General features: G+C 36.3%; 1 protein-coding gene across 15 annotated transcripts in view; it reads left to right on the forward strand.

The window, feature by feature from the left end:
* Positions 1–19,968, forward strand: part of ERC1 (ELKS/RAB6-interacting/CAST family member 1) — a 558,286-nt gene that overhangs the window by 116,688 nt on the left and 421,630 nt on the right. For 8 of the 15 annotated variants that reach the window (XR_006604246.1, XM_045071560.1, XM_045071547.1 and 5 more), the window contains exons 5-7: positions 5,731–5,886; positions 7,139–7,231; positions 10,443–10,610. Coding sequence is in view for 14 of the 15 variants with exons in the window: in XM_045071560.1 (XP_044927495.1) it covers positions 5,731–5,886; positions 7,139–7,231; positions 10,443–10,610 (417 nt within the window). In the remaining variant the exon portion in view is untranslated. The remainder of the gene's footprint in view (positions 1–5,730; positions 5,887–7,138; positions 7,232–10,442; positions 10,611–19,968) is intronic. The other 7 variants (XM_045071559.1, XM_045071557.1, XM_045071552.1 and 4 more) reach the window with 2 other exon arrangements.

Here is a 19,968-nt window from a genome sequence, read left to right on the forward strand (position 1 = left end):
GCAGAATTATTGGGATGCATATGAATTGAGGATCATGGTGAGAGAGTTTGTATAATCAGGAAAAGAATGTAGTGTAGATAGTAAGAAAGAGAATTCAGAATGGACTGACAGGTTGGGAGAAAATGTGACAGGGAATGTCTATGAGGTTTACGAATAGCAAATAGAAAGTGATGGTGCCACAGGCCTGGGGAGAGAGTCCTGGTTTTAGGATCCAGAGTTTAGTCCTGTCGAGTGGGTAGTGAAGTGGACTGGTAGATGAGGTCATTGGAATTAAGGACATCATGGGCAGGAGTGGTATTTGAAGGGAAGATTGATTGTGAGTCAGGAGCCAAAGATGTTTTCAAGTGGCCGGAAGTTATTGGGAAGTCCCTAGATGGCAGCAGCGAGGAGGGTAAAGTGAAAAGGAGTGTGTGCTGTAAATAAAGGGAGGCAACACTTTTCCCCCTGCTCTTTTCTGGTACTGGAGGGTTAGTAACCTTCATCGGGGATAATGCAGGGAAAGTATATCCTTTGTGAAAGCCAAAAGGTTTACCTTTTGGTGAGGAGAAAATTGTGGGGGGGAAAAAAGGTGAGGATTTGAGAAATTTTGCAAGGAACAGGGGATGTCAGTAGGCTCATTGGAAATGGCTGATTAATGATGGGAGACCCAGGGCTGGGGGAAGTACAGAATAGTAAGATGATAAATAATTTATTTACTTAGTTATTATACATTCTAGGAGTAGGAAACTTGGTTGGAAGGACTGTCCTCACATAAACCCAGTCTGGTTGAGTTGTGGTAGAACAAGTTGAGCATATCAGACCTTGTTTTTCTGCCTGATTTCAGTGAGTAGTTGCAGGTCTCTTATCTGGGCAGTCAGTGGCTGCCTCAGGACTTTCAGAGTTATAGTTTGGTCCCTGTTGGGGAGAAGCTTTTATGGGACATGATTTGGTAGTGAGGGTGCTGATTGCGTTAAGAACTGCCTCTGTATTTGTGTTGGAGTTTGGGGAGAAGATTGATAATGTTTCTTGGGGCGTTGTGGGGACTTTGTAGAGTTAGAGGCTGTCTACGTGATGTGCAGAGCTTGAGTTCATAGCTGGAGGCAATTTTGTGTTGTGTGGAGTACCAGTTGTGGAGTACCAGTGGTGCTATGGACTGCTCTGCAGTCCCTCTTGGCATTGGCCCCTTTTTATCCACCCACCGCCCCCAACTAATGTCAGAGGTTAGCCACGTTTCATTGGTAGGTTAGTCCCATGCATATGCCTGGTATTTTAGCTATTCTTAAGGAACTGCATCCTGATATTTCCAGGAAGATGTATAGTGATCTTGAAGGTAAATTTTCAGATAGTACAATGAAAACAGTTTATGGGCATACCTCGGTTTATTGTGATTCACTTTATTGTGTTTTGCAGATACTGTCTTTTTTTTTTTTTTTTTTTTACAAGTTGAAGGTTTGTAGCAACCTTGTGTCAGACAGGTCTTTTTAAAAAAAATTAAAAAAAATTATTTTTATTTTTTTTAAATTAACATATAACGTATTATTAGCCCCGGGGTACAGGTCTGTGAATCACCAGGTTTACACACTTCATAGCACTCACCATAGCACATATCTTCCCCAATGTCCATAACCCCACCACCCTCTCCCTACCCACCTCCCCCCGGCAACCCTCAGTTTGTTTTGTGACATTAAGAGTTTCTTATGGTTTGTCTCCCTCCTGATCCCATCTTATTTCATTTATTCTTTTCCTACCCTTCCCAAACCCCCCACACTGCATTTCAACGTCCTCATATCAGGGAGATCATATGATAATTCAGACAGGTCTTTGGGTACTATTTTTCCAACACCATTTGCTCACTTCATGTCTCTGTGTCACAAGTTAGAAATTTTCCCAGTATTTCAGACTTTTTAATCATTATTATATTTGTTGTGGTGATCCGTGATCAGTGATCTTTGATGTTGCTATCGTAATTGTTTTGGGACACCACAAACTGTGCCTATGTAAGATGGTAAACTTGATAAATATGTGTGATCTGCCTGCTTCACTGACCTGCCATTCCCCTGTAACTCTCCTTTTCCTCAGGCCTCCCTATTCCCTGAGACACAACAATATTAAATTAGGCCAATTAATAACCCTACAATGATCTCTACATGTTTAAGTGAGAAGAGTAACATGTCTCTCACTTCAAATCGAAAGCTAGAAATGATTAAGCTTAGGGAGGAAGACAGGTCCAAAGCTGAGGCCTCTTAACACCAAATAGCCAAACTGTGAAGGCAAAGGAAATGTTCTTTTTTTTTTTTTTTTTTTTTTAAGATTTTGTTTATTTGACAGAGAGAGAGAAATCACAAGTAGGCAGAGAGGCAGGCAGAGAGAGAAAGAGGGGAGGAAGCAGGCTCCCTGCAGAGCAGAGAGCCCGATGCGGGGCTCGATCCTAGGATCATGACCTGAGCCGAAGGCAGAGGCTTTAACCCACTGAGCCACCCAGGCGCCTCAAAGGAAACGTTCTTAAAGGAAATTAGTAGTGGCTACTCTAGTGAAGACATGAATGGTAAGACAGCGAAACAGTCTTATTGCTCATATGAAGAAAGTTTTAGTGGTCTGGATTGAAGATCAAACCAACCACAATGTTCCCTTAAGCCAAAGCCTAATCCAAGGAAGGCTCTAAGTCTCTCAGTTCTGTGAAGGCTGAAAGAGGCGAGGAAGCTGCAGAAGAAATGTTTGAAGCCAGCAGAGATTAGTTCATGATGTTTAAGGAAAGAAGCCACTCTATGACATTAAAGTGCAAGGTAAAACAGCAGGTATGGAGGGAGAAGCTGCAGCAGGTTGCCCAGAAGACCTCATAAGATAACTTATGAAGGTGGCTCCACTAAACAACAGATTTTCAGTGTAGATGAGACAGTTTTCTGTTGGAAGAAGATGCCATCCAAGACTTTCATAGCTGGAGGAGAAGTCAGTGCTTGGCTTCAGAGCTTCTTGTGAGGGGCTAATGCAGTAGTTACTTTAAGTTGAAGCCAATGCTCGTTTACCATTCCAAAAATCCTGGAGCTTTAAGAATTATACGGAGTCTGCTCTGCCTTTGCTCTGTAAAAGCCTAGATGGCAGTGCATCTATTTGCAACATCACTGAATATTTTAAGCCCACTGTTGGGACCTACTACAGAGAAAAAGAGTTTCTTTTCAAAATATGGCTGTTCATGGACAATGCACCTGCTCACGGAAGGGCTCTGATGGAGACGTACAAAGAGATTATTGTTGTTTTCATGCCTACTAACAAAACATTTATTCTGCAACCCACGGATCAGGGAGTCATTTGATTTCCAGGTATTATTATTTAAGAAATGGATTCGTAAGGCTATAGCTGCTATAAAGAGTGATTCTTCTGAAGGATCTGGGCCAAGTAAATAAAAAACCTTCTGGAAAGGATTCACCATTCCAGATTCCTGTAAGAACACTTGTGATTCATGGGAAGAGGTAAAAATATCAACCTGAATAGGAGTTTGGAAGAAGTTGACTCCAACCTTCCTGGATGACATTGAGGGGTTCAGGACTTCAGTGGAGGAAGAGCTGCAGATGTGGCAGAAATAGCAAGAGAACTAGAATTAGAAGTGGAGCCTGAAGGTGTTGAATCTTATGCTAAAACTTGAACAGATGAGGAGTTGCTTCTTACGTATGAGCAAAAAAAAAGTCGTTTCTTAAAATCGAATCTACTCTTGGTAAAGATGCCATGAAATGCAACCAAGGATTTAGAATACTATAGAATGTTTGTTGATAAAGCAGCAGCAGGGTGTAAGAGGATTGACTGTAGTTTTGAAAGTTCTGTGGGTAAAATGCTGTCGGACAGTATCATCTGCTATAGAGAAATTGTTCATGAAAGGAAAAGTTAATTGATGTAGCAGACTTGTTGCCTTATTTTTAGAATTTGCCACAGTTGCCCCAAATTCAGCTACCACCACCACCACCACCCTGACCAGTCAGTACCTATCAACATGTAGGTGAGTCCCTGCACCAGCAAAAAGATTATGACTCACTGAAAGCTCGTATGATAATATTTTTTAGCAATAAATTATTTTTAAGTTAAGGTATGCATATTTTTTCCCATAATGCTATTATATACTTAATAGAATATAGTATAAACATACCTTTTACATGCAGTGGGAAACAAAACAATTTATTTGACTTTCTTTATTGTGATATTTACTTAACTGCAGTGGTCTGGAGCTGAGCCCAGGATATCTTTAAGTTATGGTTGTATTTATTCTTTATGGGCCAGGAGATTAAGTGTGTCCCACTGTTTTTGTGTGTGTGTTTTTTTAGGCTGTGGTAGAAATGGGATGCACCCACTTATTTTAAACAAGTAATTCAGAATTTAGGTTTGTTGTATCTCTTGATTGCATTACTTCGGTGCATTTAATTTTGAACTACATCTACGTTTAACTTGGGTAGATTTGTAAAAGAAAATTTTTGCTATGATATTTTTAAAGGTAACACAGGACAAGTAGTATATCCCCCTTCTCTCCCCTGAACCTAAATATTGCTAGTTGTACTTGTCTCGTGATAAATCCTTTAAAACTTTTATCTTCATGCTCTAAGATTTATGATAACAAAGAATATCAATCAAGAAATCTTTGAGGTAAAGTACAAAAGGAAGTAATTTCAAAATTCTTTCTAAAGGAGTGGTTTCTCTGAAGTTCCAAATAAAGTAAAACTATACTTAATTTATGATTCTACTTCTTTATTTGTTAGGTGAATGAAACATATACAACTTCAGGAAGTGTTCATTCTGTGTCGGAATTTTTCTGTAATTGACATCTAATGTGATCTTTTTGCAATTGATAATATCTAAAGTAAACTAGGGGATAAACTAGATAGTGTGACAAGCTAAACCAAGAAATTGAATATAGAAGAATATTCTACTGGGAGATGATATTTGTGGAGATGATTTATAAGGACAGTGATTTAAAAAAAATTATTATAAAATACTTAAAATGTGTAGAAAACTAGAGAGAATAATATGATAAACTATAATTGTTAGCATAATCATCCCTTTGTTATTTTTACAATGAGATGCTATAAAATATTATTGCAAATATAGTTATACACATTATTGCATAAGTCTTTGAAACACTTTTACCTTCCTCCTTCCTTTGGGAGGAGAAATAAACCTTTTAGGGGCCACAGAGTAGAATGATAGAGTAGCTAGGAATGGTTTTTCTGTTAATATTACAGAATTTTTCCCTAGAAATTTGTTGACCACAAAGAAACTTTTTTTTCTTTTTAAAGATTTTATTTATTTATTTGACACAGAGAGATCACAAGTAGGCAGAGAGGCAGGCAGAGAGAGGAGGAAGCCGGCTCCCCGCTGAGCGGAGAGCCTGATGTAGGACTCTATCCCAGGAACCTGAGATCATGACCCGAGCTGAACGCGGAGGCTTAACGCACTGAGCCACCCAGGTGCCCAACCACAAAGAAACTTTAACTAGCTTTCCATTTCTTTTACTTTTTAAAGAAGATAATTCTCTCAACTTTAAGCAAAAGGGTATAGACTGGAGGAAGGGACAGAGGAAAAATCATATTCTAGATATGAACTCTCCTCCTTTCACCCAAGGGGCCATAAAGGATATAATTTAGAAGCAAGGCACCAAATGCTATCTTTATTTGTTTATCTTTATTAAATTCAACATTGTAAAGACTTAGTTTTTCAACGTCTCTCATTTGTTGTGAATACTTTAATGTCTAAATCTTCCATTGTCTTCAGGATTCAAAAATTTCCTCTATGGAGCGTGGGCTCCGAGACTTGGAAGAGGAAATTCAGATGCTGAAATCAAATGGGGCCTTGAGTACGGAAGAACGGGAGGAAGAAATGAAACAAATGGAGGTCTATCGGAGCCATTCTAAATTTATGAAAAATAAGGTAATGGTGTGTGATACTATAGTTTTTAAAAGAGTTTTGAGAAATTGATGCATATTTCTATTTCCTTAGTGATGATGAAGAACTTCACATTGTTTTATCAGACTTCAGGGAAGGATAATTAGAATTCTTTCAAATGCAACTTTCCTAGAACTAAAGTCAGAATTACTGATGATTGTTATTTCAAGTTTTCACTTAAAAGAAAATTATTCCTATGAGCCTGATATGTGTTGTCACAGTTTAAGATTTATATCTATCAGTACTTCTGAGATGATTTATTAGAATTCTTTTTTTTTTTTAATTTCTTAGAATTCTATCCAAGTTGAATTTTTCTCACTACATGAGACAACAAGTTCTTTAACTCTTGTGTAGTATTTTAACAGCCAAAATCCTGAACCCAGTTCCCCCACCTATTTTTTTTTTCCTGAAATGGCTTAAATAATTTCCTATTTTCCCTTCAAATACAGTTCTATAAAGAAAAACCCTTTGTCCTGTCCCTTGGAGAAGATGCGTTTGTATCAGGTTTATTGTTTCCCGTGTGCACTTCAGATATACCTACAGTAAGATCACATACCAGCGCAGCATTGTCAGTCCATATTTAGAAACTCAGTCACAATATTTTTTCCTTAGATCCAAAGCCATTTAGTTTGATTCTATAAACTATTTGGGCAAATTGGAGGATCTAGTTTATTATAGTTATCAATTTGCCAAGTTTTTTTGGTTTAATTAAAAATCACAATTATGATTACATAATATTAGCTACAAATAAGTAGCCCTTGCATCCCAATTGTATTAGTTCCTCAGTTTCTCAGAACAGAAAACTGTAGAGACATGATACACAATTATTCTAACTTCCTCTCCAGTTTCTAGCTTCTGGCTGTGGTACTCAGACCTGACATAAAAGTCAATAGAATATTCCTTTATTATTTTAAGAATCTGTTATCAATGACTACTGAAAATCGATGCTAATTTTAGAACTTAAAAATTCACATTTTCAACTTCTATTAGTTTGTATTTTTCACGCTAATTTGAGAAGAAAATAAACTACCATACAGTCTCCATTTGCTGATTGGCACATTTAAGTCCATTAAAAAATGTGAAAAACTATCTAGGGTTCTTTGAAGAGGGAATTAGGGGAACAGATTTGATTGTGTTATACAGGTTATTGTTATTTCCAGTTACTGCTCTGGCTGAAAAGCAGATAGTAAGACGTAGATTGACACATAAGTGAAAAAGAATAACAATGTCGTGACAGGTAGAGCAACTGAAGGAGGAACTAAGTTCGAAAGAGGCTCAAGGGGAGGAGCTGAAAAAGAGAGCGGCTGGTCTTCAGGCTGAGGTCTTTGCCGTAAGATTTACTCTTTGTGTGCAGTGATCCCACAGTGGGACCCTGCTAGCTCTGGCTTCTGGGTGGCTTATACTTTCATTCTCTTTGGTTGGCAGCTTTGCCCAATACTAGCACTAACCAGCCTGCTCTGCTCTTTAACTGACTCCTGTTCACCAGTTTGACCCATATTTCACTTTGTGTGCAGTGAGCCCTCACTTGTTCTGGTTGTTTATTGTTGCTTTTGTCATTGTATGGATGGGACTTCAAAGCGTGTTTTTTTCTCCTTTCCTTTTGTAGATAATTGTTTTATATGAATGGTGATCTCCATTTCTTCTTCGGTGTAAGAATATGCAGATGTTCTCCGTTTTAGGGATTATTTGAATTTTTGAATTTGAAATTCTTTTTTTTTTTTTTTTAAACTGAGATATAATTGATTTATAACTTTATATTTCAGATTTGCAACATAATGATTTGAGATACACACACACACACACACAAATGATCTCCACAGTAAGTCTAGTTAATATCTATCACAAAAATTTTTTTTCTTCCTTTGATGAGAACTTTTAAGATCAACTCGCCTAGATTTTGAAATTCTTGAGTAAAGTGCTTTAAGTTCATAGGTATTTAACTTTAAGTCTCCATTAGGTGATTTTCCAACAAATGTTACTTTTTAAAGAATAGATGTGTAGAAAGTGATTTGCTTATTTAGAGTTAGCTAGTCAATTAGAATTAGCATGAAACATAAAATCTCTAAATCTAGTTTAATCTTCTGTCTAAAGAACTTAAAATTCCATTTCAAAATGTAACAAAAAAATAATAAAATAGCTAACACTCAAACACTTATAACCTGCCAAGGTTGGTATATGACCCAGCCCCAGTTTATAGATGTGGAAACTGAGGTAGCAGAGTGGTACTCAGGTGATATACCTGGTGAGAGGTAGAGCTTGATTTTTACACAAGCAGTCTGGTTTCAGAACCTGTGTTGGTGAGCTTTTCCATCTTCTGCCCTGTACTAGGCCACGTGCGTGTGTGTCATACCAGTGTCAGGGAAAAAACTGCTTCTGAAAATAATTGTGGGATAAGACAGGAACACAGCATTAAAAAAACCAAACCAAACCAAACCAAAACAGAATTTGTGCTGACTTGATGTTTTTGCTATTTATGGGCCCCTTTATAGTACAGATAGTAAAGTGAAATATTTTGTCTATAAGGCACTTATTTGGTTTATGGTAACTGTGTATTTTCTAGAGGAGTAGTTGATGCATAACTTTACCTTTTTTTCCCCTTAGCTATTATAAATATTTCTGTCTTGTGTCAGACAATGGGCTATGTACATTCCATACATTATTTTATTTAATCTCCAAACAGTACAGTAGCGTCTGTTTACTTTCTCCATTTTACTGGTCAGGAAACGAAGGCTTAGAGAAGTAAATACTCAGAGATACACTTATCCCCAGGTGTGAGTGACTGCAAAGCCTCATGATCCTAACTTTTATGGAAAATGTGTGCTTTTAAACTCTGCTTTCCATTTAGAGTATTTTCTTCCCTTTCTCAGTCTCTGTGGTCAATATAGCCGACTTTGATGATTCTTTAATAAAGTAGATGATGAGGAAACAGGGATTTTATACCTATTTTTAACTATGTGATTAGAGGTAATCTTTAAACCATAGTAGTTCCTTAGTTGAGGAAGTGATAACATTTTAAACATTCCTCCTGAATATTCATTCATACACAAGTATGTTTTTAGTGCAACCTGTATGTTAAGGATGGAATAATATAAATATGTACTTTTTGTTGGAAAAGGGATGTCATGAAAGATGCCACAGCATTACATTACAGGTAACTCCAAGGTACATATTTATATTATAGGGTGAAGATAGCTGCCATTTATAGTTATCTTCCATTGATGTTCTTAGTACCCTCAAGTAGTTTGCATACAGTATGCATATAGAAATATTTGTGGAATGAATGAATAACGAAATTTGCAAATAGAATTTTCATGCATATGAGAAAATGCTTGTCTTCTTGCTAAACAAGAAGAGTAAATTAGACACTTATTTTTAGCACTCCTTAAAAGTCTAATTTAATTAAACTGATATTTATTTCATACCTCCTTATGGGAAAATGTTCCCCAAACTGTCCTTTATACCCAAGATTATTATAGTGAAAATACTATAGGTACAGTCAATGAAAAAATACAGAGAACTTTCATCAGTAATACTGAAATTACTGAACTTGTCAGTCAGATTTATACTTCCAATAATTAATCTTCTTGTGCATAGCTACCTTGCTAGGCAGAAAACAGAATAGAATGTAAAAGCAAATCTTACTTACTTATTTGGTGTACATTTAGAATAAGAGACTATTTAGAAAATTCTTAGAAACAGTAGAATGTAAATGAAATGTTTGAAATAAAAATTTTTTAAGTTGAGATGAGAGAAATTTATGGGAGATTGATTGGCATCTTTTGACTATGGATTCCTCTGTCAGTAATTCAGTTTCAAATTACACGTGTTGATTCTTACAGAATGAGCCTTTATGCATTTAAGTTATATGCTTTTTAATCCCTTTAGCTAATAGACGTTGTAGATGATATAACTTTGTAGGTGAAATCTTTTTTAAGGTCAGTATCTCTAACTCATCAAAATTATATGATTTCTGAAAGGCACAGGTTTATAATGCCTCATAACACTAAATGTGGCTTTTTAAGATAAGGGTTTTATATAAACTTTTGTTTGTGAATGAAAAAAGTAAACAGTATACCGGCAGCAGCTTTCGAATTTAACTTTAAATAGCAATGCTAGGAGGTTTTCTTTTTCCCTTCTGTTTTGTATCTACGCTAATTCCGCTTTATGTTTTAAGAGGTCTGACTTAATAAAATGAAAACTGTTTCATCAGTGCATTGGTATTTAGATGCTTCCTGCTATTGCATAGTAATCTAATTGAATTGGGATTTCTTTCCCTCTATTCTTTTTCTAAGGGATTTTGAAGAGTATTTAGGAGATGCAGTAAATGAAAACTGGAATTTCCCTATTTGTTGAAAAACTGTGTGTGTGTGTGTGTGGGGGTGGTTATCCAAGATTAGATGATGGAAAAAAGATGAATTATGTTTTGTCAGAAAACTAATGCTTTTAGTTTCATATTTTGTGACTCAGATCTGTCAAAGAGCCAGATCAGAGGTGGTTGTTTCATTTCTTTTTTCCTTACAGTATTTTATTATCTTCTCTAGATTGGTCAGGTGAAGCAGGAGCTATCCAGAAAGGACACAGAACTACTGGCCTTACAGACAAAGCTAGAAACACTCACAAATCAGTTCTCAGACAGTAAGCAACACATTGAAGTGCTGAAGGAGTCCTTGACTGCTAAAGAACAGCGGGCTGCCATCCTGCAGACCGAGGTAAGAAGAATTCTGGCTTTGGCAGGCAGTCAGTTCCTTGGCACCTTTTCATGTGTATCACCTGTGCAGTTTTTTGTCATACTTAGATTTGGGAGATATGAATAACGTGCTGAATAATTGTTTCGCAATGTGGTCATACTGTACTAAAATAGAACTATCTTGTTTCATTTCTTAGATCTAACAGTCTGGTGCAGTTTATGTATGCCTTTAATTCTTTGAACTTGCCCTAAGTTTGTACTACTAAGTATACTTAAACATGAAATGTTGTAAAGATAGTTGTAAAAAAGAAATCCAAATCCATCTTTTGTTCTCACCCATGGTGTATCATGAATGGCAGTGAGCTCGGTTACCCTTTGTTTAGATTATTAAGGGTTCTTGAGTTTTGATATTATGACTAGCTTTATGTAGGCAAGCTGCAGAATCTAGAAATGTTCTAAATAGATCTCATTTTGAACTTCAGATCATGAGACAATGTGCCTTCATATCCTATTTGAAAATGAAGTTAAAAATTGTAGATTATTTAGCCTGTCTTCCTTTTTCTTTTGAAGAACTGGATAGGTAAATAAGGGTGTACTTAGATGGAAAAGAGGAATGAAAAGTAAAAACACATAAAAACATTATAGACCCAGAAGATGAGAATCCTTTAGTGAGGAGGAATGGGGAAATGACCAAAACTCTTTCATGTAATATTTTATTTTTGTATAGGTTGGGACTTTGTTGAAAATGAGAGATTCAGACGTTGAGAGATTTGAATGATGTATTTGTAATTTTCCTTACAGCTCAGACTTTCCTTCAGTCATGTTTCTTATTATCAGAATATAAACCTCATTCTACCTCACAGGGATATTTTAGATAAAAATTAGGTTTTGGCTCTGGGGTCATAGTTGCTGAGTTTGAACTTCAGCCTTCCCACTTACTACCAGGTATATGATTCTGGGCATGTTATTTAAGTTCACTGTGCCTCACTTTCCCTCCATCTGTAAGATGAAGGTAATAGGAGTGTTTGCCTCGTCGGGTTGTTGTTAGGATTAAACTAGTTTATTACACACAGTAAAGCCTTTTTCTGTTATTGTTATCATTGTAGCTATTGTATTAAAATCAGCTGATTATACACACACACACTGAAAATAATTAAGAGAACACAGTTGGTTTTCTTTCCACTGGAATACATTTTATTTAGAAGATCTGCTATTTCTTATTTTTATTCAGCTAGTTTTATGTTCATCCAGGGAATTGCAAGTATAAAATTATCTGGAAAATGTTACTTGCAAAGTTACTAACTCATGCCTTTATTAGAGTTTTTCACCCCAGTAACTGGTGTGCATGCAGTACTACACAAGGGTCAGAAGAGGGTGCCAGTGTTTTAGAGGTGAGCCTACTTCCAAGTTTAGGAGTGTGACAGTGTTGGCTAGAGGTGGCAGGTGTGCGAATCGGAGAACCAGGCAGTTGGTTTAATGATAATGCAAACATTTAAAAGCTTGTCACAGTCTAATAAATGACTTTTTTCCTCTTGGAAGTCCATCCTTTTCTTTGTACCCCTTTCAAGTAGTGTTTTTATTCGATCACAAATGGGCTTGTGATTGATTTCTTGTACCATAGAAAGTAAAAACTGTATTTGTGGTCATTCTTGAATGGTTCTTATATTTGTTTTTAGCCATGTGGGAGTAACTGAGTTTCAGTGATTACCCCTATGAGTCACTAGGACAACTGCTCTAGTATGACCATCTCATCCTAAAATATAACAGTGTAAAAGTCAATAATCTTTTGAGTATAGGATAATTACATGAAATTGATATGGTGATTTATTAGCATGTGCTTTTTTTTTTTTTTCCCCAAATTACTCTGGTGAGATTTTACAGGGGTCACTTTTTCCCAACATCTTTCTCATGTTAGAGCCCAATAAAAGGCAGTTTGAACCAGCTCTTGGAAAATTCTCACATTTTTTTTTATAATTTGCTCTTAACTCATACTGTCCTCATTTCTGCAGCTGCCCTAGACTTTGATCTAACTCTCACAGCACTACGTTAAGCATATATGAAAAAGAACATGGATCAAGGAGTTTTTAAGAATCCTTTAAGGAAAAATAGGCTATGGCAAAAGACTTGATTTTCTTCTTGTTCCTGGTCTGGGGATTGAGGCCCTTTTGTTTTGGGCAGTGTACAATATATAGTATTTCTGGAATTGCTCTTATTTTATGAACATCCCCCCCCCCCGCTTTTTTTTTTTTTTTTAAAGATTTTATTTATTTATTTGACAGAGAGAGAGCGCAAGTAAGCAGAGCGGCAGGCAGAGGGAGAGAGAGAGAAGCAGGCTCCCTGCTAAGCAGGGAGCCTGATGTGGGGCTGGATCCCAGGACCCTGGAATCATGACCTGAGCTGAAGGCAGCCATTTAACCAACTGAGCCGCCCAGGCGCCCCATGAACTTCCCTTTTAATCTGTTGATCTTCACGGAGGTGGTCTGTATTTAGTAACAGAGGTTAAAAGCTTGGGCTTTGGAGTCAGACCTTAATTTGAATGCAGCTATCTATGTTTATTACTTATGTGATCTTGGATGAATTACTTTACCTCTTTAATCCTTCATTTCCTCATTTGTAAATGGGGATAATAATAGGATTGACTTCCTAAAATGGTTGTGTCTAGAATAGATGTTTAATTATGTAGCTCTCATCTGAATTGAGAGGGAAATTCTAAATATCAATAGGTTTCAATTTTTTTTACTTACCTTATAGTTTATAAGCCCTTTTATTTTTTAAATTTCTGTTGATATATGTGATCTCAGATTAATGGTATTTATTAGGCAAGATAAGTTTTTTTTTTCTTTCATTGTGGGGAATTCTGTGAAGTTTTTAATTAGCATATGACTTTTGGTTGGTACTTGAGGCCAATTTCAGTAGTACCCTGGGACTTTCAATATTGGTTATAATATTTTCAGGAAATTTTCTGTTTTATGTCCAGTGGCTTGTTTCTGAGTCTTGATGACATACTGTGGACCTACCAGTGAATTTATTTTCTGTTTGAGTTAATACTGTGCAGAGCTGATTTTTCTCAATAAATTAAAATAATTGATACCTTACTTACACCTTACTGCCTCAAAGTAGTACAGTTTTTTCTTCTTCAGGACATTGAATTTTAGAATTCTGTTCGTTATAGGTGAATATTATCTCTATCTTACTGACAGTTTATAGGAAGTGGCTCTTTGTTCATAGCTGATCCAGCTGCCCTGGCTCTAGGATGTTTAGGCACTGGAGCTTGGATGTTGTTTGCCATGCACCTTCTACTTGCATTCCCAACGCGGTGCCCCAGTGTGCTGTGCTCTTCAAACTGGAGTTTTGACTTCCCCAACACATTGGGGAATTCTAATTAGAATTCACATTCTAATTCTAATTAGAAATACATCCTTAGGACAGAAGTGCATTTTAGAGATCTAGTGTTTCCATAAATTCATAAAACATGTTTGATAATACCTGACATTGGATGCTTTCTGTGTGTCATGCAGGGATGTATACTTTCTTCCGTTTTCTCAGTTAATCCCTGCAGTAATCTTCTAAGAAATAAGAATTGTCGTAACATCTTGAAGATGGGCACATTGAAGCTTGGAGAGATTGAGGTTACATGAGTAGTTGAGTGATTACCTGGGATTTAGAATTTGACCAGTTGAAACTCCAGAACTTATGTTCTTGATCATAATGCTATAATGCTTCCCTGTGAGGAATCTGAATATATGTGTATGAGTGAAACAGCTGTTCAGTATAAAAGAGGATTTGGCATCATGAGGTGGTTTGGGTTATTTTTCAGTAACTGTTTCTCTCTTATTGTTCTAGGTGGATCATTGCTCCATCACCACTCTGAGCAGTCCTTAGCCTGTCACGAGTCATGGGGTGGTGGTGAGGCAGGTGCTGTAGTGTAATATTGGTGAGGTACTGATTAGCTTCTGAGTGTCCCCTTCTTCCTCCACATTACCTATACCTGAGTAGAAGATCACCTCAGAAAAAGTGTTGGCAGAGTAGAGATACATATTATTACACTAGAGGTTCTCAGATTTGGGGGCTTCCTGCCTACCACCACCAGTCCCCCAGTTACAAATGGTAGAGTTGGCACTGTTCATAGTGGTGATGGGGCAGTGTCTTCTTTTGAAGGGATACAGATAATGATAAGCTTAAGAAGATGACAGGAAAATATAAGTGTAAGTATGGCTGTTAATATGCTAGGGGAATAAAACAATGTATAAGTTTCAAATCTTAAGTATAAAACTCTCAGTTTATCTAGTGGAGAATAGAAAAGAATAGGGGAAAGGGCAGGGAAAAATGAGAGATATGTAGACACCATGAAAAATGTTGACCAAAATGGTATGAATAATGAGAAAAGCAATATATTAAACTTAGATTAAAATACTGACCTCAGTTGGATTAAAAAACAAGATGCAGAATATATTGTCAATAAGAGTTAAGCATAAGGCAAAAAATAGTAGAATTAAAAATAAAAGAACAGGAAAATTTTTTATAAATAAAAGGTATATCAAGAAAATGTGTCTTCTGAATCTAATTTATTTTAACATAAGTTAAATTATCTATCCATCTATCTATCTAAAGTAGGCTTTATGCCCAGTGTGGAGTACAACAAGGGGCTTGAACTCATGACCCAGAAATCAAGACCGGAACTGAGATCAAGATCTGGATACTGACTGAGCCATCCAGATACCACTAATTAAATGATCTTTTCTTTTTTTTAAAAGAGAAAGTGAGTATGAGCCAAGGGTGGGGGGTGCGGAGGTATGGAGCGGAGGAAGAGGGACAGGCAGATTCCATGCTGATTGTGGAGCCCCACATGGGGCTCAGTCTCATGACCCTGAGATTGTGACCTGAGCCAAAATCAAAAGTCATATGCTTAAATGACTGAGCAAAGAAGTTATAAAGCACACAGAGGAATGCTACATATTGATAAAAAGAACAGTAGATCAAAAAAATACAATGATTGTAGACATTTATGCATTTAAGAGTATTGCCTTTAAGTGTATAAAACAACAGTGGGAGAAACAGATAAATCAGCAGTTGCAGTTGGTCGTTAGTACATGTTCCTTTTAGAACTTGATCAAAGAAGCAAAAATAAAAAATAATTTAGAAAATTTCAGTAACATTAATAAGCTCAAATAGGTATTCTGTAGAATATTGCACTAACAAACAGAGAATATGCATTGATTTTAAGAACTTAATGAATAGTTATAATAGTTAAAGGCACTAGGCCACATAGGAAATGTCAAAATTCCTAAGAATTAAAGTCTCATGAACTGTGTTCTTTGACCCTTAATGCAGCAAAATTAGAAATCAGTAATGAAGAATTGCAACATAAAACTAAAATAAATCTGGAATCTGAAAATATAGTACTTTTTTTGTGGGGGTATAGTTGATACACAGTGTTTATTAGTTTCAGGTATAGTGATTTATCAAGTTTATACATTATCCTGTGTTCAACACACGAATGGCTACCATCTTCCTATTATATTGCTGTTACTATATCATTGTATTCCTAATGCTTTTCATTTATTCCTGTGACTTATTTATGCCATAACTGGAAGCCTATACCTCCCACTCTCTTTCATCTCATTTGCATAACTCCCCCCTCCCCTGACCTCTGGCAACCATCAGTTTGTTCTCTGTATTTATAGGTCTAATTCTGTTTTTTTCTTTTTGTTGTTGTTGTTCATTGTTTTAGATGACATGGGTGGAATCATATGGTATTTGTCTTTCTCAGTCTGACTTACTTCACTAAGCATAGTATTCTCTAGGTCCATCAATGTTGTTTCAAATGCCATGATCTCATCCTTTTATTATGGCTGTGTAATATTTCATTTATATATCTACCATGTTTTCCTTATCTCTTTGTCTACTTATGGACGCTATATTACTTCCATATCTTGGCTGTTGGAAATATTGCTGCAATAAATATAGGGGCGCACATATCTTTTGGATTAGTATTGAAAATATACTTTGAGTTAAGGGAGACTAGAATAGGGGTGCCTGGGTGGTTCAGTCAGTTAAGCGTTTGCCTTTTGATCTTATCCCAAGTCTTGATCTCAGAAACGAATAGAAAGTAAAAGAAAATCTGTGGGATATAACTAATCCTCTAGTGTTTAGAGGGAAATGTCTTGTTATATTTATCAGAAAGCAATAAAGAATGAAAGCAAATAAGCTAAGGATGCAAACCAGGAGACGAGGAAAAAAACAACAGCCAAAACCAAAGAAACAGTAAGATGGAGGATAATAGAAACTAAGTCAGGAATCATTAGAAGATCAGATAAGTTGTTAGTTGTTTTAAAAAGGCTAATCAGATAGGATCATCTCTTATAGAATGATAAAGAAGTAACTACTAGTACCATACAATTTAAAAATAATGAAAGATTATTATATTCTAATAAGCTTGAAAATACAGAACAAATACATTTCTGGAAAATGTAACAAAGTAGGTTCAAGAGGTAATAGAAAATATGAATAATGATCATTATGAAAATTAAATTGCTAATCAGTCTCAACCCTTTTTCCTTCTAAATCCTATGTTCAGATGGCTTATCAAAAATTCAAAGATAAATAATCATTTTTACATTTAAGTTTTTCCAAAAAAGTAAAAAAAGCAAGAAAGCCCAAGACTCTATAGGAGGATGAAGAAAAAAATTCAGAGGATCTGTTGATATCAGTAGGTGGTATAATTTAATACTGTGAGGATATCAGTTCTGCCTAAGTTAGTGTATACATCAACTGAAATGTTCCCAGCAGTAAATTTTTAGAAACTAATTTTACCTTAAGTTTTACATGGGCGAGTCACAAAAAGATATTATTATTTCACTTACAGAAGGTTCTAAAGAAGTCAGAGAATGTTGGTTGCTATGAGTTGGGGGGAATGAGTTTTTTTGTTGTTGTTTTGTTTTTTTATTGAACAGTTTTGATTTGCAAGATGAAGGGAGTTCTGGAGATTGGATATACAACAGTGTGAATGTCACTGAGTTCAGTACACTTAAAAATGGTTAAGATCGCAAATTTTATGTTTTGTATATTTTACAACAATTGAAAAATTTTAAAAATTATATGGACAAATAAAACTATCTTAACATTAATGTGAAGAAAAAGAGGAAAAGAAGGGAGATCTGCTCTAATAGCTCTGAAAATGTACTTCAGAGCCATATAACTAACTAAACCAGTCAGTGCACCCCAGAATGGTATAGTACTGGTGCAGGAATGGGCAGATAGAGCAGTGAAAAAAATAATAATAATAAAGAGTTTAAACATGTATGTAGAGGGGAGCATCATAAACTAGTGCTAATTAAGTGTGTGTTAGAAAACTGGCTTGCTATATGGAGAATAAAATTGGCCACCTACCTGGTGCCAGATAGAGTGGACTCCATATTGATTAAAGACCCCAGTGTGAAAGGCTAAACCATATAGCTAATCAATGAAAATGTATCTTAGGTGAGAAATCTTAAGTGACACCATCAAATTTAAGTATTTTTGTTCAAGAAAGAACACTACTGACAAAGTTAACAGATATGTGACTCATTGGGAGAAGGTATTTTCACACCTCCCAAAATAACAAAGATTAACATACAGAATAAAAAAAGGATGCTTGTAAGTCTGTAAGAAAAAGAGACTATAAGGAGAGAGAGGATTTAAATAGACAAGTAACAGACAAGGAAACCTAAGTGGTTAACAAATAAATATAGCATGGGATCCTCAGTCTCATTAGTAAACAAAGAAATGTAAATTTCAGAGATAAAAAGCTACATTCCATTGTTCAAATTGGTATAAATTAGAAAATGAGTCAATGTTCAGTGTTTGTAAGGAAGCTAACAGGAACATAGATGGCATAGTTGGTTCCAGTAATCCCACTCCTGGATATGTTCCCTAGAGAAAATTTCCCACTGGTCTACAGGAGGACATGTATAAGGATGTTCACTATAGGGGCGCCTGGGTGGATCATTCAGTTATTTAAATGTCTGCCCTTGGCTCAGGTCATGATCTCAGGGTGCAGGAATCAAGCCCCGTATCAGGCTCCCTGCTCAGTGGGAAGCCTGCTTCTCCCTCTTCCACTCTCCCTGCTGTATTTTCTCTTTTGCTGTGTCTCTCTCAGTCAAATAAATCAAGAAAATCTTAAAAAAAAAAAAAAAATGGTTGTTCACTATAGCACAGGGGATTGAAGGCAGTCCAAATGGTTTTTTACTGGAGGGGTTAGATAAGTGAAATACAGTGAGTATATACTATGTAATACTATGTAAAAGTCAAAAGCAATGATCTAGAAGTATTCATAGGGCCACAGATACATATTTTTTAAAAAAGTAAGAGAATGAGGTATAAAGCATTCATATAAATTAAAAATACGTACATATTTTTAAATTTAAAGAGGCTTAAAAATAAGCCTCTATATTTCTAAGTTATATGCACATTTAGTAACATCACACACAGAATGGATGTGTATTGAATGAGGAGTGGATATTGGATGTGGATGGAAAAATAATAAAATAAGACAACAATAGAACTAAGTGAATTGAGGATTATGAGTAATTTAGTTCTTTCTTCAAGTTGATAGGCGTTTGAAAGCATTAATTCTGACTGTGTAACTACCGTGAGGTGTGTTGGTTATGGTGTATGTACCACATTGATTCTCAGAGTTGTTTTGGCAGATCTCTCTGGCAGGGCAGATGTCCCTGTTTTTCCCCATCCCTTCCAACACTATGCATCTGTCAGCAAGGACTCTAAACTACGGATGTTCTGAAGGGTTATTCTTTTTGGTAACTGAGGGACTTAGATTTTAATGGTGACATGTTGATAGCGGACCTTGGCCCTAAATGGGGTAGGGTTTTGAAACTGATACTCCTGTGTAAATCCAGGACTTTCCTGGGAATAAGTGGACTAGAAAAAGTTCCTTCTACACTATTAGTTGACAATGTGAGAAACTAACTTACCTGGTCTTAGGGTCAGAAGAAAGGTGTCTTCTCATAAGCTTTGAGTTTGTATATGCACAGCTGCTGGTTTGTTTTTTTTTAATCTTTTGTTTATTTATTTGACACAGAGAGAGAGATCACAAGTAGGCAGAGAGAGAGGGGGAAGCAGGCTCCCCAGTGAGGAGAGAGCCCGATGCGGGGGTCGAACCAAGGACCCCGGGATCTGACCTGAGCCGAAGGCAGAGGCTTTAACCCACTGAGCCACCCAGGTGCCCTGCACAGCTGCTGTTAACACTGATTTTAGCCTAGTTCATACAGAATCCCATAGATGGGAGCTCTGCTTAAATGAATTTGCAATCCCAAATTACTTAATTACCTGTGGAATTTAATCTACCCCGAACCAGTATTAGAAGTAAGAACAAATAGAGTGAT

The sequence above is a fragment of the Mustela putorius genome, unplaced genomic scaffold (genome assembly GCF_011764305.1).
Source record: "Mustela putorius furo isolate JIRA1106 unplaced genomic scaffold, ASM1176430v1.1 tig00003988_pilon_pilon_pilon, whole genome shotgun sequence".
Lineage (NCBI taxonomy): Eukaryota > Metazoa > Chordata > Mammalia > Carnivora > Mustelidae > Mustela > Mustela putorius.